At 37.2% G+C, this 26,585-nt stretch overlaps 1 protein-coding gene across 1 annotated transcript in view; it reads left to right on the forward strand.

Moving 5' to 3' along the window:
* Window positions 1–26,585, forward strand: part of ATP13A3 (ATPase type 13A3) — a 65,982-nt gene that overhangs the window by 9,130 nt on the left and 30,267 nt on the right. The window contains exons 3-18 of the mRNA XM_011961256.1: window positions 185–255; window positions 2,550–2,630; window positions 3,711–3,780; window positions 5,292–5,426; window positions 5,901–5,973; window positions 9,432–9,563; window positions 11,032–11,211; window positions 11,672–11,829; window positions 12,548–12,736; window positions 15,192–15,253; window positions 18,540–18,690; window positions 21,001–21,117; window positions 22,387–22,404; window positions 22,496–22,649; window positions 22,745–22,865; window positions 26,011–26,135. Of these exons, the coding sequence (XP_011816646.1) occupies window positions 185–255; window positions 2,550–2,630; window positions 3,711–3,780; window positions 5,292–5,426; window positions 5,901–5,973; window positions 9,432–9,563; window positions 11,032–11,211; window positions 11,672–11,829; window positions 12,548–12,736; window positions 15,192–15,253; window positions 18,540–18,690; window positions 21,001–21,117; window positions 22,387–22,404; window positions 22,496–22,649; window positions 22,745–22,865; window positions 26,011–26,135 (1,837 nt within the window). The remainder of the gene's footprint in view (window positions 1–184; window positions 256–2,549; window positions 2,631–3,710; window positions 3,781–5,291; window positions 5,427–5,900; window positions 5,974–9,431; window positions 9,564–11,031; window positions 11,212–11,671; window positions 11,830–12,547; window positions 12,737–15,191; window positions 15,254–18,539; window positions 18,691–21,000; window positions 21,118–22,386; window positions 22,405–22,495; window positions 22,650–22,744; window positions 22,866–26,010; window positions 26,136–26,585) is intronic.

The raw sequence follows: 26,585 nt of genomic DNA on the forward strand, positions 1-26,585 counted from the left end.
GCTGAGGCAGGAGAATGGCGTAAACCCGGGAGGCAGAGCTTGCAGTGAGCTGAGATCCGGCCACTGCACTCCAGCCCGGCCGACAGAGCAAGACTTCGTCTCAAAAAAAAAAAAAAGAAGTAACAGATTACTTGTCACAAGTGATGATATGCTTTTTGGTGTAACATTTATTTGTGTTCCACAGATTCGTTATTTCACCCATCATAGTGTAAAATATTTCTGGAATGATACTATTCACAATTTTGATTTCTTAAAGTAAGTATCTTCGTTTTGTTTGGATTATACTTTGAATATCCTGAAACCATTCTAGGTAGAAAAGAGTCCATTCTAGTATTCATAAAATTGCTGCGGTTTTAAATTTCTATTCACGTATTAATTAACAACTCCCTGTTGCTGTTTGAAGGCTTATTAGCCATTTTAAAATAAGTCCCACCGCAGCTTGCACCATGGCAGAGTTTACATGAAATTTAGAATCAGTATGATGCCAAAGTCTACTGAGTCTGAGTTCTTACCTGTTGCACCTCAAAGTGATTTTGAGTATACCTCATAGCCTGTGTCTTAACTTAGAATATCTGGATCATTACCTGTTAGTTTACTGACACTTGGAGCCTGTGGTACTTGAGGAGTAGAGTAATAGGCAAATAGAAATTAATTTTACTTTGTAGATAAAGAATGGGGCAAGCTGTAGTAATTCCTTTATTTTTAATTGAGGATTTAAGTTATATAAGTACAAATTAAGATTCTATTTTATTGCTCTTAGAATGATTATTATAAATACTCATTAATATCGTTGCTTTAGAGTGCCAAAGGAATTCTTAATTTTAGCGGTAAAAAGAAAATCATGTTATGAACATCTAAAATATTCATATCTGTAGGTTTCTGTTGGAAGTAAAAAATAAAATATTCATGCCTGGATTTTTTACTCAGATACACTAAAGAATTGGAACATTCTGGAATGGGCATGGGCATTTTTACATGCCTAGTTCTAAAAACCATTCCTGATTAAGAACTATTGCCTTAAAGAAAATTGGGCCAGGCGCAGTGTCTCATGCCTGTAATTCTAGCACTTGAAGAGGCCAAGGTGGGTGGATCACCTGAGGTGAGAAGTTCAAGACCAGCCTGGCCAACATGGTGAAACCCCATCCCTACTAAAAATACAAAAAACAATTAGCCGGTCCTGGTGACGGATGGCTATAATCCCAAATACTGGGAGACTGAGGCAGGAGAACTGCTCAAACCCGGGGGGCCGGAGGTTGCAGTGAGCCAATATTGCACCACTCTGCTCCAGCGTGGGCAGAAGAGCGAAACTGCGTTTCAAAAAAACAAAGAAAATTGCCAATGGGCTATCATTTTGTTTAAAAAAAAAAAAATCTTTTTTTTTTACTTGGCACTGGCCCCTGCTGCCTTCTGGAGAAGTCATCAAATTCAGTGGGAAGAAATGTCAAACATATTTACTGTGTGTATTTTGCCAGCCATAGAAACTTAAAAATTTAAACTTATTCCACTGATTGCAGTGAATTATGAAGCTTAGCTTTCCTATGTGGAAAATGTGAAAAAGGATTGAAATTAAGTATATGTAAGACTCTCTTTGCTTTATTTAGAGTTTTGTAGCTGGTATCTCAGTTAAAATAAGCATAATTAAGGCATGGGGTGGTGACTCACGCCTGCTATCCCAGCACTTTGGGAGGCCGAGGCAAGTGGATCACTTGAGATCAAGAGATCGAGACCATTCTGGCCAACATGGTGAAACCCCTTCTCTACTAAAAATACAAAAATTAGCTGGGTGTGGTGACATGTGCCTGTGGTCCTAGCTACTCAGGAGGCTGAGGCAGGAGAATCACTTGAACCCAGGAGGTGGAGGTTGCAGTGAGCTGAGGTCGTGCCACTGCACTCCAGCCTGGCGGCAAAGCAAGACTCTGTCTCAAAAAAAAAAAAAAAAAAAGCGTAATTAAGACATTTTGGGAAAAAGTAGATATGTTAGTTGAATCCCATTTGTAATTACTACAGATTTTAGGCATTGTCTGTGACTCATAAATTCTGTACTTCAAACCAGGTATGCATTAGGGAAGGGTTTGAATTGATGCTTTTATGGAGAAGGAAGACAATGAATAGAAATTCTTAGTTTGACTCTAAAATTGAAAAGGAGAAATTGTGTAGCTAAATAAAATTTTTTCATCTTTGGTTTAGAATTCTCAAGTTATACTTTATCTTAAAATTTTAAACTTTAATTTTAGTTATTACAGCTTTGGCACAGTCTTAAGGATAATGATATTATTATATAAACTTGAGTATTTAGAGCCATCTCATCTATCCTGCAATAAATACATTGAATAGTTTTGAAGTTGGGTTTGAGACTTAGATTTGTCATTGTTTATCTTAAGAATTTGAGATTTAAAAATTCTCATTTGTTATCTCAATTTTTGTTAAGGGTTTCTAAGCATTTGTAAGGAAGTCACACCTTTATAAAATCAGGCATATAGAAAAATGAGGCGTTAAGAAATTTGGATATTTTAAACTTTGTTTAAAGTAAAAACTTTGGATTTATTTAGGGGACTGGATGAAGGTGTTTCTTGTACGTCAATTTATGAAAAGCATAGTGCAGGACTGACAAAGGGGATGCATGCCTACAGGTAATTTTTATCCAACTAAAGTTAGATCTTCTCAAAATTCCTGAAAGCAGTAGTATACATAGTCAACCCTTTACCATATAGTTGTACATATTAACAGATACTTAAATATTACAGACATAGTAGTTGAGAATTTATTGATATTTTATTTGGGTAAACTGTCTTGTCAGTTTAAGAATTATAAAAATGTGAAAGCTGATATTTTGGAGTTGGTATCCCTGAAATTGTACCATATTTCATCAGTTCCCAGGTGCACATTTTTCCACCTTTTTAACATCTCTGAAATTGGGATGTGTTATAGAGTTGGTGAAGTGTCATTCTTGATCATATAATAATGGTATGCCTTACAATTGATAGTTCAAATTCACCGTAATGAAAAATTGTAAATTGGGAGACGTAATCTTCTTCATAGTGTTATTCCTTGTTAAATCATAAAAATACACCAGTGTATTGCATATTTTAAAGATAAATGCCATTTTGAAATTCAATAGGAAATTTTCTTATAGTTCTGTAGCATGTTCTTTCAAAGGGGTAGAACATAAAATTCACTCATTTAGACTTACACTTCGTAAAAGTCAAGAATTACTCTATCATATAGAAAATACTACTGTAACATAAGGAATTAAGTGGAAACATTTAAACTTTAAAAGCATTTTCTTTTAAAGTCAAACATACAGTGTGTTGAACTAAACACTGTTAGTGCAGTATTAAAAAAATAAGATCCCTCCAATTTATTTGGTTTCTTGCAAAAAATTAATTGTAATTCAAAATTGTTAAGATCTAGTGTGTTCAAGGATGCAAAAGAGAACCTTTTGCTCACATGGTATTATAGACTAGTGGGAAAGATACTTGTCACACATAAAGATGTGAGACAAAATGAAGTTAAATGCTACCAGTATAGGTATCTACTATTGACTTCTTTGTTTTAAATTCTGTAGGTAGAGAGTTTGAATTATAGAAGACAAGTGTTTGGAGACATGAATAAGAACAGTCTGTGGTTTAAGCCTTACCTAATACAATGCCTTTCATAAATTATGCTACTATTATATAATGTAATAGTATTAATGTATTTTCCTGTTATAGAAAACTGCTTTATGGAGTAAATGAAATTGCTGTAAAAGTGCCTTCTGTTTTTAAGCTTCTAATTAAAGAGGTAAGACTATTTATTGTATGTAACTCAACAGTCATGATCAATGAATTGTCAATTTGGAAAGAGTCGTGATTAAGATATTCTTAGTTTTGTTTTTCCTAACCTCTTTTTGCATATTTTTACTTGGAAGGTAAAGACGAAGAAATTTACTCTGATAGAGAAAGAATCTGGGGCATGTATTCTTTAAATTTTGTCTAGTTTTGCTTTTATTACCTGTTGAATGTCTGGCAGAGTTAGGTTCACCAATCTTCATTCTGGTTTTTGGCTAAAGCTCAAGAATTAGTTGTATTAGGTGAACACTTTCAGTAGAAGTAAGATTGTTTTTCATCAGTTCCTGAGAGTGGACATGTAATGTTGCTTATGAGCATAGCATAGTGTAGTGATTAGGAATTGGAAAGCCTGCTTTGTAATGTGGTTCTATCAGTAACTAGCTCTGATCTTTAGTACATTCTCTCTGTTGCTCCTTTAACTATTAACTTGGGATAAGTGTTTTCTAATTATCTCATTTGATTTCCAGGTAAAATGAGACTATAACTATATCTATATGAAAGTGCTTTGAAAAGTACAGAAGCATCAATTTTAAGACATTGGTGGGGGGGATGGTTAATGAAATTGATAAAATACCATGACCTTTGGGTAGATGAAGTTCATTGCCAAGGGCTCCCTTTATCTCTTTTTCATTCAGAAATTAATACTTAGTTATTATCTTAGAGAAAGCAAAGTTACATAACTCATTAACTCACATTTGTCTTTCCTTTGGCCTCCAGTGAACTTTTGACATATAAGTAAATTTGTGTTTTGAGTTTATAATAAGCAAACATTTGTTCAGTTTCATAAAAAGTTTTGTATTCTATTAGTCCAGAGCACAGTAGTTGGAAATAAATGTCCTTATTGCCAAGGCAGATTGCAGAATAGCTAAAATCGTACACTTACTAGCCTTTTCTAGCTGAGTCTATATTTGGATGGTATGAATCTAAATGGATGCCAGTAATTTAAATTAACCTTATTTAGCCAAATTATAGTTTAATAATAATAACAGTATGATAGCACATTGCCCTACTTTTTTTTTTTTTGAGACGGAGTCTCGCTCTGTCCCCCAGTCTGGAGTGCAGTGGCACTATCTTGGCTCACTGCAAGCTCCGCCTCCTGGGTTCACACCATTCTCCTGCCTCAGCCTCCTGAGTAGCTGGGACTACAGGTGCCCGCCTCCACGCCTGGCTAATTTTTTTGTATTCTTTTAGTAGAGACAGGGTTTCACCATGTTAGCCAGGATGGTTCCATCTCCTGACCTCATGATCCGCCCGCCTCGGCCACCCAAAGTGCTGGGATTACAGGTGTGAGCCGCCGCGCCCAGCCTGCCCTACTTTTTAGGGAAGTACATTTTGCTGTAGAATACTATGGAACTTATCCTGTACATATTTGTATCTTTTTGGTTAGTTGTCAAATGGAAAGGTGGACAATCTGTGTGGTCATTAATATCTCATTCAGTTTGACTTTAAAATCTTGTTTTTTAGGTTCTCAACCCATTTTACATTTTCCAGCTGTTCAGTGTTATACTGTGGAGCACTGATGAATACTATTACTATGCTCTAGCTATTGTGGTTATGTCCATAGTATCAATCTTAAGCTCACTGTATTCCATTAGAAAGGTAAGTTCAAGTTTATTATGGGTTTCACAACTCTATTTGTGTTTTGTAATAACATCTAAAGTGTGTAGAATAGTACTCGGCACAATGTAAATTCTCAGTGCAGTCATTATTTTAGTTGCATGAATATGTGCTCCTTCTCCCCCTCCCTTTTTTGTTCTGCGGGGTAGGAGGTTGGGGATGGCAGGTGCTTTTTAGAGTCACGACTCTACCACTTGACTGTCTAGAGGCCATAGGGGTCTGTGGTTGCTGATCACAGACTGGAATACTGGAAGGTACTGTTTTCAGGGCTATCCTGTTAAAAGTGCTTCTTGTTTTGTCTTGAACTAAAACAATGAATAATCTGAATTTCTGACTCGACATTTTATAAAGATGGAGTGATATACATTTATTGAATTAACTTATTTTTTAGCACTCTGGCTTTTTTCTTGAGTGGGTTCATATTGGCTAGTTTTTAACTTCTTTTTCCTCTTTCAGCAATATGTTATGTTGCATGACATGGTGGCAACCCATAGCACTGTAAGAGTTTCAGTTTGTAGAGTAAATGAAGGTAAGTAATTGAAGTGAATGTTAGAAGAATAAATCAAAAAAGATACCTGTTAGGCATAATGTGTAAAGTGAGCCCAAAGTTTAATACATATATATTCTCTGATTGATCAGTCGATTGAGTCAGTGTCTCTGTCACTCAGGCTACAGTGCAAAGGCGCAATCTCAGCTTACTGCAGCCTTGACCTCCCAGACTCAAGTAATCTTCCCACTTTAGTCTCCCGAGTAGCTGGGACTACGGGTGCGTGCCACCATGCCCAGCTAATTTTTGTACTTTTTTTTTTTTTTTTTAGAGACAGGCTTTTGCCATGTTGCCCAGGCTGGTCTCAAAACTTCTGGGCTGAGTGATCTGCCCACCTGGGCCTCCCAAAGTTTTGGGATTACAGGTTTGAGCCACTGCACACTGCAGCCGGCCTTTTTTTTGTTTAAGTCAATGGGGTTTCACTGTTGCCCAGGCCTGAGTGCAGTGGCTCAACTTACCCTCCTGTCTCAGCTTCCCAAGTAGCTGGGACTGCAGGCTTGTGCCACTATGCCTGGCTAAATTTTTTTTTTTTTTTTAGAGAGGCGAGGTCTCACTGTGTTGCCCATACTCGCCTTGAATTCATGGGCTCAAGAGATCCTTCTGCCTCAGTCTCCCAAAGTCTTGAGATTACAGTCTTGAGCCACTCTGCCTTGCACATACATTCATTTTTTTAAGAACTAAAAGTATGTATTTCAGTTCCTGAGTTTGTATCAAATTCATTTATTTATATAAAATTGTATTTTTCTTCTATGTAACAGGCACAGTGCTGGGCTCTGGGGATTTGGTGTAGAGATAACAATAATAACAGTAACAGTGAAGTGTGATAAATGCTGTGATAAGGAGAAGTCAGCCAACTTATATATTAGGAGGAGCTCATTTACTGTAGGTATCAGGGATGACATCTTTGATTAAGTGCTTTTAAGTGGTGATTATTTGAATTAGCCAAATAAGAGGTAGGTGAGAAGTTGATAAGGGGAGGCTGAGAAAAGGAGAGAAGAGGGTTCTAAATACCCAGAGGCCTAGAAATTAGAGATTGTGTAGACATTGTGAGAACTGAAAGAAGAAATTTAGTATGACAAATATAGCAACTATAAATGATGGCCAGCTCTCTGAGATGTGTTAGGGGTTTGGGCTCAGCCCAAAAGACAGTGGAAAGCCATTGAATGGTATTATTATTTTTTTATTTTATTTTATTTTATTTTATATTTTATTTTATTTTATTTTTTAGATAGAGTCTCCCTCCCAGGCTGGAGTGCAGTGGCAGTCTGGCTCACTGCAACCTCCGCCTCCCAGGTTCAAGGAATTCTTGTGCCTCAGCCTCCTGAGTAGCCGGGATTACAGGCATGTGCCACCACGCCCAGCCAGTATTTATATTTTTAGTAGAAATAGGGTGTTACCATGTTGGCCAGGCTGGTCTCGAACTCCTGGCCTCAAGTGATCCACCCGCCTCGGCCTTCCAAAGTGCTGGGATTACAGGCATGCACACCATCACACCCAGCTAATTTTTGTGTTTTTAGTGGAAATGGTGTTACCGTGTTGGCCAGACTGGTCTGGTACTCCTGGCCTCAAGTGATCTGCCCGGCTTGGCCTCCCAGAGTGCTGGGATTACAGGCATGAGCCACTATGCATAGCTGCCATCGAAGGGTTTTACACAGAGGAGTGATAAAGTACGTGCCCTTTGGAAAAAAATCATTCTGGTGTCCACATTCAGACTGGTTTAAAGGAGAGTAATACTGAAGGCGTGACCCCCCGACCCCCTGAATCAAGGTAGGGATTGTGGAGATTAAAAGAAATGAGTTCGAAAGATACTGAAATGTGACTATTGAACAGGATTTACCACATTGTATGTGAGGCCATGGAGTGGTGTCTGGCTAGGTGGGTGGATGTTGGTGCTATTTAGTTAAATATGAAACTCTGGAAGAGAAGCAGACTTGTAAGAAGGGTAATGTTTTGGACATGTAACTTGTCTGGCAAGATGTTGAAGAGTTTGTAAAGGAGGCAGCACAGCATCATGGGCCTTGGAGGCAGAAGCCGCTTTGATTTACTCAGAACACCAAATCAGTCTCCATTTTCTTGACTCAAACTACACCCAAGAGATTGCTTCCTTCCCTGTGCTTCCTGGCCACCTGCTACTCTAGCTGGGAAGATCTGCCTCCCTTAGTTGAAGTCTAAAATGTGTAGCTTACTGATGCCTCTCCTCTTCTTGTTCTGCTCTTGCTGAAGATAGTGGGGACGCTAGGGCAGACACTATTCAACTTGAATCTTCCTTTCCCACTCTGTATGGTCTTACATATCATCAATACCTTGTTTTCTGGTACACCTAAAAGGAGTAGAACTTCCAAGTGGCATTTAAAAGCTTTAAGAAAAGTCAAATTTTTACTTTTTTCTTCCCATCTGAGGAATGGTTTATTTTCTTTTTAAAGAAAAACCGAATTTTTAAAAGAAGGGATCTTAGTTTTTAAATGAAGATCGATATATCTACTATGTACTGAATGTCATTCTTTAAAAGTTTTTCCCTCATAATTTAGTAAATTACTTCCTTTTTTAAAATAAGGAAAGAGAGTATTTGTCTTCCAGGCTAACATCACAAACAGTAGATTTCTTCTCATCCATCTCCATTTATAAACTAGTGTGACTGTCTTCTGAGCACAGTGTTAAACTTGGGCAGGGAGAGGGAGGGTGTTAGAGAATGAGAGGAAAAGAGAGAGAATACCTGCATATAAGGTGACTCTGAAGAAAACCTTTTTACCCTTTGGAAGATCTTTTCATTTTCATTTTTCTTTTTTTCAAACACCAACTCGACCAGAGGGAAGATCTTTTAAAAAAGTGTTTCACTAACTTAAATTTGTAAGGAAGTAATGAACTAGATAAAATATACAGTGTTTAATTTGTTTAATGAATTTACTCATATTTAAAATAATATCTAAAAAGTAATTTAGGAATATTGAGGAGGCAGTGAGACTTGAAGGTTATAAATAGTGGCAATGAGAAAAGGAATATAGATACGCTGTTGAAAAGAAAATGTGCTAAGTTTTCTAGTGCTTCCTTTTGTTTTCAGGGGATTATAGAAATCTGAGTTTGTTTGACCTGTTTCACAGGAATCTCCTTTGTGTACTCATTGTGTCTCTTCCTTAGGCTAATAGTCAACATTTATCATGGACAGTTATCATGAATGTTGAAACACACTTACTCGCTTCGTCAGAGGGTACTTGGCATCACCTGTGCACAGTTGGTATCCTAGCAGGAGACTAGCTGACACACCATGCTTTTGTTAGCCTAATAATCTTATTTGTTAAAACTTGCCATTTATTGGATTTTTTCTATTTTGCCGCATTACATTATTAACTTCTTATTGAGATCAGATGACCTCTGAATAGTATTTGCTGTATTTTTCCAAAGTAAAGAATATCTTTTTCAGATTTTTCTTTCTTTAAATTCAGAAATAGAAGAAATCTTTTCTACCGACCTTGTGCCAGGAGATGTCATGGTCATTCCATTAAATGGGACAATAATGCCTTGCGATGCTGTACTTATTAATGGTACCTGCATTGTAAATGAAAGCATGTTAACAGGTAAACTAAATGAGTAAATATCAACATGAGTTGTTTATGATATATCATGACTAAGTAGTTACTGATTAAGCCTTTTCAAAATTAGTTATGTCATTTGTGTCTTTACTCATGAGTATGTTGGATATTAGATTTAAAATTCTGAGTAGACGAAATTCTGCATTATACTCAGCTGCAATACTAGATACTGTGCTATAGTGTTGTTCACATCTCTTGGCCTGACTCTGGCTACTCTTTGGACCCTAGGAAATGGTTTATGGTTAGGGAAGTGAAAAGAAGGCCTCTTCCCACAGAGAATGTGGCATACAGTATTTGGTTCCCCATTTGAAATGTAAAAAGTGGGAAAAAAGAAAGATTTTTATATTTTTCTTGAACTGAGGAGATACAGACTTTAAAATGATTTCCCTTTGGAAATTCATGGTCTTGAGATAGAGCTTGATTTTTTTTTTTTTTTTTTTTTTTTTTTTGAGACAGAGCCTTTTTCTGTCACCCAGGATGGAGAGCAGTGGTGTGATCTTGGCTCACTGCAGCCTTCGCTACCAGGTTCAAGCAAATCTTATGCCTCAGCCTCCTGGGTAGCTGGGACTAACAGGTGTGTGCCACCATGCGTGGCTAATTTTTGCATTTTTAGTAGAGACAGGGCTTTACCATGTTGGCCAGGCTGGTTGCAAGCTCCTGGCCTCAAGTGATCCATCCACCTTGGCCTCCCAAAGTGTTGGGATTACAGGTGTGAGCCACAGTGCCTGTCCAATATCTTATTTTAATCCTGTGAGTTTTTTCTTAATTGTCATAGTCTGGTTAGAAAATGATTTATATGTAATACATTTTGAAACTGTTAAGTCATGTCTTAAAACACAAACACATACATATCTCACACACAAACTTTTACATATCTGACACACATGCCTTCTTTGAAGCAAGAAATGTGATTGCTACAGAGAATTAATTTTAAAAAGAATTTGACTGTGGTTGAGAGAACCACCATGTTATTCATTTTCACATCTCTTTTTTGCCTGTCTTTTCTGTTCTCTCTGTGTGTGTGTGTGTGTGTGTGTGTGTATGTGTGTGTAGGGGTGGGTCAGGGTTAGGCCCTCACATCTCTTGTACAGTGCTCTCCACTGTTACCATTAGTTCTTAGAGATAAGAAAACAGGTGCATGGACTATAGCAACTACTTAATCTTTTTAGAAATTATTTGAAACTGAACAACGCAGCTGTTTCTAAATATAAACAAATACTACCTTTGAGCCACAAATCACTTTCTGGAATTATTGTGGGAGATAATATTTGATACTTCTCTGTGAGGAAATTGGTAGACAAAAAATTAAGTCATGTTACCCACATATACAACTCTTAGTGATTATTGTAAACAGTATGGTAGCCTTTAAAATATTTAACAATATTTTTTGGTGTTTGATATTGATTCCTGTGCTTTCGTTTAATAATCTGTAAACTGTTTTTTTTTTTTAAAGGAGAAAGTGTTCCAGTGACAAAGACTAACTTGCCAAATCCTTCGGTGGATGTGAAAGGAATAGGAGATGAATTATATAATCCAGAAACACATAAACGACATACTTTGTTTTGTGGGACAACTGTTATTCAGACTCGTTTCTACACCGGAGAACTCGTCAAAGCCATAGTTGTTAGAACAGGTAGGAAACCTCTTAATTAATCTCTTTTTGCATGTTTCAGCATATTTGATACCTACTGAATGTTTAAAAAGAGATTCTGGGCTGGGCGTGGTGGCTCACGCCTGTAATCCCAGCACTTTGGGAGACCGAGATGGACGGATCATGAGGTCAGGAGATCGAGACCATCCTGGCTAACCCGGTGAAACCCTGTCTCTACTAAAAAATACAAAAAACTAGCCGGGCGAGGTGGCGGGCACCTATAGTCCCAGCTACTTGGGAGGCTGAGGCAGGAGAATGGCGGGAACCCGGGAGGCGGAGCTTGCAGTGAGTCGAGATTGCCGAGATTGCATCACTGCCTGGGCGACAGAGCGAGACTCCGTCTCAAAAAAAAAAATAAATAATAAATAAAAGAGATTCTGTTATGGGAGATAATTTTCATTTTCTTATAAAAATATAAATAATTCTTTTCTTTTCTTGATAGGATTTAGTACTTCCAAAGGACAGCTTGTTCGTTCCATATTGTATCCCAAACCAACTGATTTTAAACTCTACAGAGATGCCTACTTGTTTCTACTATGTCTTGTGGCAGTTGCTGGCATTGGATTTATCTATACTATTATTAACAGCATTTTAAATGAGGTATATATGTGGGACTCTTAATAGGGTTTGAACCTCAATTGTTTATCACGTGCGCCTGTTGAGGATTTGAAATGTGGCTAGTGAGAATGAGGAACTGAAATTTTAAACTAATTTAATTTTAATTAATTTAATGCTAACACAGTCATGAGGCTAGTAGTTATGATACTAGAAAGTCCAGCTATAGAACATTTCCATTGTAAAGGACACTTCTTTTGGATGGCTCTGGTTTATATGATCTTTTACTTGGTCTTGTGACTTTAAAAAAAAAAACCCACATACTCACCAAAAGGTTTATTTTCTCTTTTTTACCTCTGAGATGTAATATACAGTGTTAAAATGATTTTTGATTATTTAATTGAAGGCACAGCTTGTCAGAAGCAGAGACTGGCACAGTAAGGTGTGTGCATGCTGAGTCAATATCTGATAAAGCTTGTTGACTGGCTTTGAAGTGTGTCATGTGTGAAGTATGTAGCGCTATGAAAATGAGATAAGTTTCTTTTGAAAGTAGCTGTCATTCTATAATCCATTGAGCTTTTTTATTTTGCAGAAATATCTGAAGAAAAAATTATAAATGGTTAATAGATACATATATACACACACATACATAAAATTGAAATACACAATTGAAAATGACTTACCGATTTTCACTAAAGAAATACCCATATTAAATCAGCAAATAATATTGGGGGTTTGACATTTATTTTTGTGTTAATTGTAGGTGCAAGTTGGGGTCATAATTATCGAGTCTCTTGATATTATCACGATCACTGTGCCCCCCGCACTTCCCGCTGCAATGACTGCTGGTATTGTGTATGCTCAGAGAAGACTGAAAAAAATCGGTATTTTCTGTATCAGTCCCCAAAGAATAAATATTTGTGGACAGCTGAATCTTGTTTGCTTTGACAAGGTTGGTTCAGTTTAATAGTTACTTTCAAAGGTTACTTTATAGCATTTAAATATTTAGATCAATGTTTTTTATTTTCTTTGTCAACAAATTTGCACACATTCTGTCATGTTCCTCTAATTTTCCTTTTCCTCAACTTAGTTGGTATATGCATCATATTTCTATACCATAAGTTGTCACTTAACATTACTGATAGGTTCTTGGAAACTACAACTTTCAATGAAATGAAACCAGTTTTACCATAGGCTACTTGATACAAATGAGATTTCAGTTCCTATGCCATATTTTGGTAACAGAAAATCGCCAAACTTCTAAATAAGGATCTAAAACACTTGTGATACTAATCATTGAAATAAATATGAGCTATACATTCATTTAGAAAGAAATAAAAATAAGTAAGGTAATTATTTACCCAGTTGTTTTATTTTAGGCTCATGGGTAGTGGGAGCCTATCTCAGCAACTGGTGGAACAAGGCAGTAAGGCAGTTACCAGCCCTAGACAGGATGCCATCTATCACAGAGTGTACTCACACTCGCTCAGACTGGGACCATTCAAATATGCTGGTTCACTTAACTTGCATAGCTTTGAATGTGGGAGGAAACCGAAGTACCTGGAGTGAAACCCACGTAGACAGGGAGAGAACATGCAAACTCCATGTAGATAGTGGTCATGGCTGGGCCTCAGCTCTCCCCACCACTGGCCCCCATCATGTTATAAAAAACGAACAAAACAGTGGTATTTGAGGACATGCTGTATTTCTTATTTTCTCAATTTTTAATACTTTGGATATTGTTTATTTGCTCAGAGCTGCAGTTAACTTGATTATATCCAGAATTAGGCCCAGTAGTAGTAGTAGTAGTAGTAAAGATTATGTGATCTTTAATTTTTTGGATAGTAATTCTTATTTAACACAATAGGCTCCATACACATATTTATTATGATTTTATTGGCTTGTAAGTGTGTATGTTTAGTGTTTGCTATATGATTTTATTGAATATGTTTCAGAATTATGAAGGTCACTGATTTTATGTGAAAATGACAAATTATGCACCTGTGTGAAGTATATCTTGCCTCTTAGAAAGGTTTGTCCTTTCGGCTGGGCGTGGTGGCTCAAGCCTGTAATCCCAGCACTTTGGGAGGCCAAGACGGGCGGATCACGAGGTCAGGAGATTGAGACCATCCTGGCTAACCCGGTGAAACCCCGTCTCTACTAAAAAATACAAAAAACTAGCCGGGCGAGGTGGTGGGCACCTGTAGTCCCAGCTACTCGGGAAGCTGAGGCAGGAGAATGGCGTGTACCCGGGAGGCGGAGCTTGTAGTGAACCGAGATTGCACCACTGCACTCCAGCCTGGGCCACAGAGGGAGACTCCGTCTCAAAAAAAAAAAAAAAGAAAGGTTTCTCCTTTCCTGAGCTGGAATTTTCTTTAAAGTTTTCTGAGAATTAAACTTTGACCAAAAAATCTTCTATCAAACTTTCTGGGTAACTGATGTGATACGAGTTTGATTTTTGTGCATTTCATTATTACAGAAAAAATGGGAAACATGCTCTGTTAGAAAAAAATATGTCACATACTGCCATGATTATTCCATATTTATCTGTTCAAAAAATTTCACTTATGCTTGTCTTTTTTGGAAACTTTACTAAAATTTTTAAACAGACAAAAGTGGAGAAAAGATACATGTGTAATAAACCCTCATTTACTCATTACCCAGCTTTATCAGTTATCAACACATTGTCCATCTTATTTTATCTATCTGCTCATTTTGAAGGGGACAAATTATTTCACCCATAACTCCCTCAATATGTGTCTGGAGGATAAGATATTTAAAATACCACTATCACATTGAACAGAATTAGCAGTTCTTTAGTTTTTCTAATATCCAGTTGAGATTTCCTCAAATCTCAAATTTTTACTAATTGACTTTTCAGTCAGAATCCAAATAGGGATTGCATTGCTTACAATTAACATGTAACATTTGCCTTTACTTGCCCCTTATCTCCAATTATTTTGTTGAAGAAACCAGGTCATTTACCTTGTGGATTTGGCCAGTTGCTTCCTCCTGATAGACTTTAACCTGTTCCTCTTGGCTCTCCCTGTACAGTAACCCTTCCTTCCTTTATGGGCATCCTTTGTTGATTGATAAGATAGGTTAATTGATGCATCCTTCCGTTGATTTTTTTTGATAGTATAAGCACATAAATATATACCCCTCTCTCCCCTTATGTAGAAGACTTGTGAGCGTTGTTTGCACCCCCTTTCCCACTTTAGCCATATGTCCTGGAAGCCATTCTCTATCAGGGATCTCACCTGTTTCTTTTTTTTAACTCTGTAGAACTCCATCATGTTATATGTAGCATAGTTTCTAATGCTGTGTGGTGGTTTTTTATTTTTCTGTTTTGGGTTTTTTTGAGGCATCATCCATACTTTGTGCATGTGTGCTTTTTTGTTTTTTAGACTGGAACTCTAACTGAAGATGGTTTAGATCTTTGGGGGATTCAACGAGTGGAAAATGCACGGTAAACATTAGTTAGACTTGATAGTTTATTAGTTTATTTTTAATATTGTATCATATGCAACATTCAAACATACAGGAAGTAATGTAACAGACAACGATGTACCCACACCAGGATTAAACTGTGGACATGTTGCCATATTTGCTTCAGATCTCTTCCTTTAAAAGATTAAAATATTATAGAAATTGCCAAAGTCCCACTCTATCCCTTCCCCAATTCCTACTGCAATTCTGAAATTATTTTTGCGTATTTTATATTTTTTCTAAGTATAAATCTATAAATAAGTATCCATGAATGATACACTGTACATATGTTTTGCTGCTTTTTTCCCCTCTCTAAACGTTGTTTTCAGGATTTATCCATGTTGATATGTGCAGATCTAGTTTATCAATTTTAACTGCTCTGTCTTATTCCGTTGTATGATTAAACCTTGTCTGACCTTCTACTAAGGGACAATTCTGTTTTTTCTTCTTTTTTCTCTGCACTGTTACAAATGGTGCTGCAATTAAAGTTCTTACACACAGCTCCTTGAAGGCATGTGGCTGAGTTTCAGTATGCTAGATCCCTGTAAATGGAATGCTGGGCCATAGCATGGGCACAGCTTCAGCTTACTTCTACTTTCTCTTTCAGTGGATAAAGATCTTTTTGCTCCACATTGTTGCCAAACTTAATATTGTCAGACTTGTAATTTTTGTCAGATGGATGGATATGAGTATTACATTGTGGTTTTACTTACATTCTTCTCGTTTCTTATAAAATTGAGCATCTTTTCACAATTTTGGAGGGAGGGTCATTTAGCATTCTTCTGTGTATTGTGTGTTTATATCCTCATGTGAAGTCTATCTTATTCATTTGTTAGCGGTCTTTTTTATTTCCTGGATAGTAATCTTTTTCAATACTGTGTATTGAAAGTTATCCCACTAGTCTCTGGCTCATCTCTTTACTTTTGTTTCTGTTGCTTTTTGAAGCTCAAAAGTTTTACTCCGGTAGTTTTGTTTATATCTTCGCTCCGCCCCAAAAGTCTGCTAAATTTTGGTTTATATAGCTTGAGAGACAGTATTGTTTGGCTAATGTAATTTCAAGAGTTGTTATGTCTTGGAAAATAGTATGTCACATTGCGACCTTTCTTATCCCTAGTAGTGCATGCTGCCTTCAATTCTCTCTTGTCTTATAATTATGTAGCTCTATACCAGCTTTCTTTTGCCTGATGTTTGCCTAGTATGTGTTTTGTCACCTGTTTACTTTTCAGTCTTTCTGTGCCATGATGTGCACGTTTATTCAGATATATTTGAAATTATTTCTACCATTGCTCCCCCAATTTACATACACATTTTCATATTCTCATTTTGTCTCTCCTTTTCTCAGTTTGTGCATCCTAATCTTACACTGCTTGTTCTTACATTATCAATATTTATAGTTAAAGTTCATGGGTGTCAATACTGCCTTTCAACCAACCCCCTGCCTCCCAAAACAAACCTATGGACTGTAAAATACTTTTGGTTATTCTCCTCTGTTTCTATATGTATTTGTTGCATAATCTTTTCTGATTATGATTTTGGTCTTACATGTTCTGCATGCTTAGATTTACCTAGGTATACAAATATCTTAACCATTGCATCTTGTAAAAATTGCCATCTTCTGTAACTACATTCATTTGCTTTGTTTCACTGTCAATTTATTTTTCTTTTTCCTTTTTTTTTTTTTTTTTTAGTGAAGGTGAGTTTGTTAAGAAAGTGAAGGCCTAAAGAATGGCTCCTCCCTAGGCAGAGCAGCCCACTGTCACTCTTGGGTGGTCTTGTAACTGTACAGATTTCTAGGTTTGACACTTGTGTTCTCTCAGTACTTTGAACGTGTGATTTCATTTCTCTTAATACCTTTTGTTAATTGGTACTGATAAATCTTAGTCTCTTTAGTAATCTTTTTTCTCTCTGGTTGCTTGAAGAATATTTCTTCACCCTTAATTTCTGCAGATTCACCGTGATCTTTTTATTTGTGTGTACAGGATTCATGAAGCTTCTTGATTTCATGCATTCATGTTTTTCATAAATTCTGGAAAATTTTCAGGCCTTTTTTACTTCTATTATAGCCTTTTCCTTGTGTTTTGTTTTCTCTCCTTCTGGGACTCCTAACTATGTGTTGGACGAGACAGTTTACTTGGTTCTTTCCAAGTCTGCTCCCACCCCCACTCTCGCATTTACAGTGTCTTATTCTTTTTCTAAGTCTAATTTTAAAATGCCCTTTTTGCGTTCTTTCAGATTTGCCATTCTGTTATCTTAAACTTATGGGATTCTTTATTTTTTTTGTTTTAAAAATAGGGATGGGTGTCTCGATATATTTCCCAGGCTGGTTTTGAACTCCTGGTCTCAAATGATCCTCCTGCCTCAGCCTCCCAAAACGCTGGGATGACAGGCATCAGCCACTGTTCCTGGCCAAATTTATAGGATTCTAATTCTGTCTTTGTTATGTCTGTTGACACTCTTGGTGAATTGCTTGCTAGCACATCTTTAAATTATGGACTCATTCTTAACAGAATTTTTCTTTGAGCTCCCCGCTGGAGAAGTTCTGACTTTGCTTGGCTAAGAGCCCCAGTGGTAATCAACGGTGTCATACAGGCTTTAACTGACCTCCTGTGTTTCAATCCTTGCTCTGCTACTTATGGGCTGTGTAACCTGGGACAAGTCACTTAAACACCCTGCTTCAGTTTTCTCATCTATAATGGGGGTAATAAAACACCTTTGTATAGTGTGAGGATAATGGGTCAATAAATTTAAAGTTCTTAGAATAATGCCTGGTTCGTAGTAAATATTATGCAGATATTAGCTATTTTCTTGGACTTTGGGTTAGGAAATAGACAAACTTACTCATAATTAATGCCTTTAGGTCTGTGGGTGAATTTTTTCTCGTCAGCCCTTTTCCCAAGAGTGTGTAGCTCTTCAAGAGTACTGACTTTCCTGAGTCGGAGGGATCCTTTCAGTACCAGCTTCCCACTTTGCATGGGGCCAAGCTTGGTTTCCTGTCCTTTTGTGGGTATTAAATCCCAAGTTCTTAGTTTACTGAGATGGCCTCCTGCCTTCATCCCCTCAGCAGCCATAGCATCAGCTCAAGTTTGTTACCCCTCTGGTTTTCTTTTCTCGGTATTTCTGGCACTTGGCAGTTTCTCTTTCTTAGAAGCTTGGTTTGGGATTTAAAATATATATATTTTTTAAATTACAAAACCAGAAAAGCCATGTTAGAATATTATCTTGAATCTTAGGATTTATGAAACTAATTCAGTGTATCTTCTGCCTAGATTTCTTTCACCAGAAGAAAATGTGTGCAATGAGATGTTGGTAAAATCCCAGTTTGTTGCTTGTTTGGCTACTTGTCATTCACTTACAAAAATTGAAGGAGTACTTTCTGGTGATCCACTTGATTTGAAAATGTTTGAGGCCATTGGATGGGTAAGTCAAATATTTTAAAATACAAATAACTTTAGGAAAATAATAGTTAAAAATTAAATTACCTCATGGAAGGATTATTTCTGCTTTTTGTTTTAATGACAGTCTATCTTGTACCCTAAAAGGAACTATGTAATTTCTAAAGCTATATCACTAGAGAAATATTTTGAAAATCGTGCAAAAGTAACTTTTCGTTAACCCATTTAGTACTCCTTTAATAGAGGTTGACCAGCTCAGGCCCCTGCTTTGTGTTTGAGATAAACCAGGGGTCAGCAACTTGGGGCGGTAGAGCAGAGCCAGTAAGATGATCTTCCCCAACTGACACAATTTCTTGGCCACAGGCAAAGGAGTATAAAGTCCTGTGTCTTCATTGTGCTTTTGTTTACTGTGTCCACACACATGCACATGTTTTTATTTGTTTGTAACTTCCTTCTATTTTTGCCATTGATACTTTTAATTTCTGAGTGCCTGCTTATGTTCTCTGGTTGTTACCATTTTACAGCATTCAGTTCTTCTTTTATAAATACAAAGTTCATTTTTAGAGTTCCGTTCTGGCTTCTTCATTATTTATTTATTTTCTCTGGGGTTACAGTCTCCTCTGGCCCCCACCCCATGCTTGGTGTCTCTCCTTCATGCTTTTGGTTTTCGTTGTACATCTGGATGGCACTTTTTTACTATAAAAATGAAGATCTGACTTGGTAATTCTGCATAGCTGCAGTGAGCTACTTATACTTTTACCCTTGCCCATATGTATGTTAGTGTTTCTGAGAAGTGTCTCTCTGATTGGGAAGGCTTGTTGGGGGGTGGGGGATGGTGCTTGCTGTGTGTCTAGTGGGGTCTTATCGACAGGGGTTCTTAAAGTTTCAAAGGAATAGTTTCAGAGTTAGCCTTTCCAATGCTTTCCTCACCCGTTCTCACCATGCTGGCACATGTGGAGCTTTGTACTCTGGAATCCTCACCCTCATGTTAGAAGCCTTTGCTCCTGTCAGACATTCAGTTTATGTCTCTGGAGGAAGACTCCCTAGTTTTTTGTTTGGCTTTCTTTAGCTCAGCTCTTCTGGCTGATGAATGTTCCTGCCTCATCTGGTATCTTGTGTTTTTTCTGGTCTACTGTTTCGTTCCCCTTTGTATCCATCCATAGGTTTCAGTTTGCCCTTTGTTTCCATATTTGAAATCCCTTCCTTCAGGTTTGTTTTCTGTTTACATTTACCGGATCCTCCCTCTGTCTTCCCTGCCTCCTCACCCCCCTCCCTCCCTCCGCACATTTTGAAAGGGAGGGAGGGAGAGGTGACTGGATAAGTGCTCCATCTGCCAACCACTGAAAGTCCGCGGTAAACACTCTTGACATTTAATTCCAAAAGGAAGCCTCACTTCATTTGTAGAGAGAATAACAAAAATGGGCTGATTTATCTTTCTTCTCTAAACTTTTCTCCAACTGAATAGATTTTCAGTAGATTTAGTGTTCAGTGTTGGTGGATCTTCAAAGAAATTAAGAAGATTTGTATAATGGCATATTTCATTGGCCTTGAGTTGCTTTGATGCTTGATCCTACCAGAGCTTACTTATCAAATGGTTTCACATAGCCAGTCACAACTGTGACTTGATGTGATTGATGTCATATGATACAAGATGCATCCTACTTTTAGAGATGTTAAGATACAAAAAAAGTGTCTTAGAATTGTACAAAATTGACTAATTTTTCACAGTTCCCTATCATTTTCTTATTTATTGATCCCACTAGTTATAGTGTGTGTTTAATATAGGTTTTTCTTTGAACGTTTTTCACCAAAAAAATGTTCTTCAAAGTAGTAGCTTAACTAGAAGTATTCAAGCTGAAAAACTCTAAACTCGTATCTTTGTACTTTAGCCGGTTCTTGGCCCAGCGGTTCTGCTAACCATATCTGAGCTCTGTGTACTTTTGAATCCTTTCTTGGTAGCAGAAAGGAATCACTGGATGAGACTGAAAATTCTGGGGACTGCAAGACCTTTTGTCTTTTGCAGAGCTAGTCTCTAAACCCAACAAGTTGTAAGAGTGAAGCGAGATAAGTTTCTGTTTCTTTATTCTGCTTCCAACCGTGAATGAAGCAACCTTTCTCCCATGGGTTGCTAGCTATCTAACTCAACATCTTTGTTCATATTTTCTTTTACTTATGTTAGTGATCCAGTAGTGCTCTTTTCCTTGGACATACATTTTTTTTTAATTATTGAAAATGGCTATAATGTTCCATTTAAAAATGGAACCATGAATTCAATTTTATGAAGCAGTGCTTGAATGGTTGTTTTTTTTTTTTTTTTTTTCTTTTCCCTCCCCAGATTCTGGAAGAAGCAACTGAAGAAGAAACAGCACTTCATAATCGAATTATGCCCACAGTGGTTCGTCCTCCCAAACAACTGCTTCCTGAATCTACCCCTGCAGGAAACCAAGAAATGGTGAGAAATCACTTAAAGCTAAATAAAACTGTTGGTGGTTACTTATATTTATTTTTAAATTTTTAAGTTTTTATTTTTTATAGAGACAAGGTCTTGCTATGTTGCCCAAGCTGGTCTCAAACTCCTGGGCTCAAGTGATCCCCTGACCTTGACCTCCCCAGGTGCTGGGATTACAGGTGTGAGCCACTGCCCCCAGCCTGCTTACTTACATTTAATTCTCATTTTGAAATGTTGCTAGAAGAGGAAGTCACAGGTCCTTTATTTAACTCTTATGCAGAGATAGGAATATTTTAACTGCGTTTCTCAGAAACTACACCTCTATGTTGAGATTTAATTTTCAGTCCTATCACTTTTCCTTCCTATTTACTGAGCAGCTTAGTGCCTTGTGATTTATACAGCTGGTGGTTAATCCTCTTAAATTGCATCTGTATTCCTAGAATTTAATAAAAAGTATGTATGAAAGGCTTTACTTTCAGGTGAATTTTCAAATATATTCCCCTTAGTTTATTATTGTTTTTTAAGTTACCTGAAATTTTTTTTACGTGTATAACTACTACATATCCAAGAAATTTACCAAGATTCTAATAAACACCACTTTATCTTATTTGTTTAACTGGTTGGCAAGATTCTGGGTAATTCATTTTCCTTCCTGTTTATATTTGTTCTTTCCAGAGTTTATTATTATTTTTTGAGACGGAGTCTCGCTCTGTCACCCTGGCTGGAGTGCAGTGGTGAGATCTCAGCTCACTGCAACCTCCACCTCCCGGGTTCAAGCGATTCTCCCACCTCAGATTTCTGCGTAGCTGGGATTACAGGCATGCACCACCACACCCGGCTAATTTTTGTATTTTTAGTGAAGACAGAGTTTCATCATGTTGGTAAGTCTGGTCTCAAACTCCTGCCCTCAAGTGATCCACGCGCCTTGGCCTCCCAAAGTGCTGGGATTACAGGCATGAGCCACTGTGCCTGGCCAGTTTATTAATTTTTTAATTTTTGGTTTTTGTTTTTTGGTATGTACACTTGCTTGCACCCTTTATTTTAGTACTTGAATGTTAATATTTTCGGGATAGCAGAACATTTGAAAATATTTAAGAACATACTTTTTAAAAATGGGAAGTAGTGTGGAAGGAATCTTGAATCCTGACTCTGAAAAACAGTCGCTTGTTTCTTTTCCAAATAATGTTTTGTGGATGCTTAGTAAACTTTCTAACTTCAGTATGTTAATAGAGTTAATCTGTACTATTTCTTCTTGTTTTGTTTCGTTTTTAGGAGCTGTTTGAACTTCCAGTAAGTGAAGAATGTTTACTTGTTACCTAAGTATATTTGTTTTGATTTTTTAAGAATAATAAGTGCTTGTGCATCTTTTGAAATTATATAGGCTACTTATGAGATAGGAATTGTTCGCCAGTTTCCATTTTCTTCTGCTTTGCAACGTATGAGTGTGGTTGCAAGGGTGCTAGGGGATAAGAAAATGGATGCCTACATGAAAGGAGCACCCGAGGTTATTGCCAGTCTTTGTAAACCTGAAACAGGTAAGGAAATATCTGTGCTTTGGGTAAAATTCTGGTATTTGTGTAAACTTGTATTAGCAACTCTAACAATGACATTTGCTCTTTCTTTTAAAAAGTTCCTGTCGATTTTCAGAACGTTTTGGAAGACTTCACTAAACAGGGCTTCCGTGTGATTGCTCTTGCACACAGAAAATTAGAGTCAAAACTGACGTGGCATAAAGTACAGAATATTAGCAGGTGAGGTTGAATGGCTTTCCTAGTTTCCCAGTCATCATCATTTATGTTTATATCATTCATGCACAGTAATTTGCATGTAATTGAGTATTTATTGAATGTATGAAAAGATATCTAATACAATATTGTTTTAGGTGATTGAAGTAAAAGTACATTTTCCCCACTGCCTGATTTCCTTTCATTCTGAGTGTTTTTTTTTTTTTTGAGAGACAGTCTTACCCTGTACCCAGGCTAGAGTGCAGTGGCTCAGTCTCAGGTCACTGCAACCTCTGCCTCCCAGGTTCAAGCGATTCTTGTGCCTCATCCTCCCAAGTAGCTGGGATTATAGGCGTGTGCCACCACACCTGACTAATTTCTATGTTTTTAATAGAGACGGGGTTTTTGCCATGTTGGCCAGGCTGGCCTCGAACTCCTGGCCTTAAGTGATCTTTCTGTATTGACTGTTGACCTGTGTTTCCTTATGTTATTGTAACATCATATGTTTTTTTCTTAAAGCTCTTTGAAACTATTTTCAATTTGTTAATTATTGTATGCCCACTGTGTGTCAGGCACATTCCAAGAACAGTAAATGTAATTTTATAGAAGTTTATTTTCTCCAGTTGATCTCACTTTTGCCCAGGGATTAGATCTAACTACTAATTCAGTCAGAATATAATGAGTCATAGTAACCAAGCTCCTTCTACTCCACTTCTTTCCTAATCCCCAGTGCTCTCCATTCCCCCCATCAAATGACAGTGTCATATTCAAGTTTTGTCACTTTGACTGTAACTGATACAGACCTACCTTTGAGGATAGCATTTTTGTTTAGGAATACTTCACGATGTACCTACCTTTTTGTAAGCAGAAAGGAGTGTCACTTGGCTGTCTTGCTAAATTGCCTATATGGGGGAGATGGTCTAAGCATGAGTTAAAAAAAAAAAAAAAGAAACACCTCTACCCAAATTATGTAATACATATGCATGTCGGGAACCACAAATGTATTCAATATTATATCCTAATTCCTACTAAGGACACGTTAGTCTCTTCTTAGTTTATAGCTTCACACTAGCAAGGGTGCTAGGGGATAAGAAAATGGATGCCTCTGCCATTTTCTCCCATAAACACTAATTATTGAATTGCCTACAGTTTTTTTTTTCTTTTGAGACGAAATCTCGCTCTGTTGCCCAGGCTGGAGTGCAGTGGCGCGATGTCAGTTCACCACAACCTCTGCCTCCCGGATTCAAGTGATTCTCTGTCCTCAGCCTCCTGAGTAGCTGGAACTACAGGTGCACACCACCATGCCTGGCTAATTTTTGTATTTTAGGTAGAGACAGGGTTTCACTGTGTTGGCCAGGCTGGTCTCGAACTCCTGACCTCGTGATCTGCCCGCCTTGGCCTCCCAAAGTGCTGAGATTACAGGTGTGAGCCACTGCGTCCAGCCACCTATAGTTCTTGAGCATGTCATCTTGAGACATCCTTCCATGCCATTGGATAGACTGTTCCTTGTGCTGAGGATACTCTGTCCCTCCTTGTTAACTTTCCTCTCTTTCTCTACTCCCTTTCTTCTTTACCCTTCCGCTGAGACCTCTGTGTTTCCATTTTACCTTGTAGGAGTGGGTTTTAGCATTTCCCTTATAGCTTAAGCCTTTATATCTTGAATATTGGACTGTTCACTAACTAGAGGGTAAGATTTCCATGACCTGTATCATTCATACAGTATGAGAGAGTTAGGAGATGAGCTGAAGCCAGAAACTAGTGCCTGAAGGAAAATGGCTTAGTGCTTTTGAAACAGTGTCTTCACATTGATACAGCTTTGCACTTTGAAATACAATTTCAGGTTTCAAGGCTTTTTCCTGCTGTTACCACCAGCAGTTTCATTTATATTAATTTTCTCAACTATTCTCTAATATCTTTACCACCTGTTGTTAGAAATTAGGTGTTTCAAAGATTTTAGATTTCATAGACACATACTTCAAGCAACTCTTATTGGAATTTTGTTAGAAAAATCGTTTGGTTATTCCAAGTCTGAAATTCTAGTCTTTGACCTCAGACCCTCCTCCTTCCCCACTGAGAAAAAAATTTCTATGATATAGTTTAGGTCGGTTGAGGTGTTTTTTGTTTGTTTTCCTTTTTTGTTTGTTTCTTTTGAGATAGGCTCTCTCTCTGTTACTCAGGCTAGAGTGCAGTGGAACAAACCCGTCTCACTGCAGACTTGACCACCTGGGCCTTAAATGACCCTCGCTCCTCAAGCCCTTCCTCATAGTGGGACTGCAGGCACAGGCCACCATGCCCAGCTAATTGTTTTTTCATTTTTTGTAGAGATGGGGTCTCACTATGCTGCCCAGGCTGTCCTCAAACTCCTGGGTTCAAGCAGTCCTCCTATTTCAGCCTCCCAAAGTACTGGGATTACAGGCATGAGCTACCATGCCTGACCTGAGATTTCTTAAGAGCGTGACTATTACTGAACAGACTTCGTCTCTTTTACAGTGCTAAAGCACATGCTATTTTTGTGTGCATCTCTTTGGTTGCATGTCTGTTTCCCACCCAAGTTTCTTGCAAGTAGAGATCATCCCTTTTTGTCTTGAACCTCCCAGTGACTAGCATAGTGCCTGGTGCATTCTTGATACTCAGTTATTTAAAGAATAGCATCTTGATAACTATATTAGTAATATTTTCAAAGACCCATCTCTGAGTCCCAAGGAGATCTCATTGTTGGATTGCTAATGGTTCTTGTGTCACATTTTCAGGATCAGTAATTGTTTTATAAAATTGATCTCAGACTTGATAATGAATCCACGAAAACTATTGAATGTGCTTGTGGCACAGTTTTTTCTTTTTCACTTAACATTTAAATTAGGATATGTTGTAGAGGGCAGTAAAGAATATATTTATGCTTACACATTTTTGGATAATATACAAGATGAATATTCCTTAGTACTAGAATTGTTTAGTGTACAGTGACGTACATTTCCAAATGATTATTATATTGAGATATTGAACTCCTGAACACGTGGTTTATTCAGGATATAAAATGTTTTAATTTATATATATTTTAAACTGTGTTATAACTTACAGACATTTTTAATTGCTTAGATATTTTAAGTGTGTGTACATAAGTTGCTTACTCACTTGACTAAACCATTATGTGTTAAAACTTCTTTTTCTGCAGAGATGCAATTGAGAACAACATGGATTTTATGGGATTAATTATAATGCAGAACAAATTAAAGCAAGAAACCCCTGCAGTACTTGAAGATTTGCATAAAGCCAACATTCGCACCGTCATGGTCACAGGTTAGACTTTATCGAAGAACACAGAACAAAATGGAGTGTGACAGAGTTGAAGTTATATAATATTGAGGGATAATCAGTTATAAAATAATAATATATATTCTATAGTGGTTTCAACCTAGGTTCTCTTTTAGCTCTGAATATTTTCCCAAGTGCAAGATAACTTTGTCATATTCTTTTTGAGGTCTACCAAATCCTATTTCTAGAAAATATAGTAGAATAGTACAAGTACATTGTAAAAATTTAAACTTGAATCCTTTTTGTTTTCTCTCTTTATTCATGTATTTCTTATACCACTTATTATACCTTATGTTATTTGTAGATTTGTTTTCTCTACTAGAATATAAGATTCTTGAGGGTTAGGATTACGTTTTACTCGTGTTGGGGTCCTTTGCAATTTTTAGAACTGTCGAGTACATAGAAAATGATTAATAGATATTTGATAGCGTGAAA

This window comes from Colobus angolensis, unplaced genomic scaffold (genome assembly GCF_000951035.1).
Source record: "Colobus angolensis palliatus isolate OR3802 unplaced genomic scaffold, Cang.pa_1.0 Scaffold54, whole genome shotgun sequence".
In the NCBI taxonomy this organism is placed as follows: Eukaryota; Metazoa; Chordata; class Mammalia; order Primates; family Cercopithecidae; genus Colobus; species Colobus angolensis.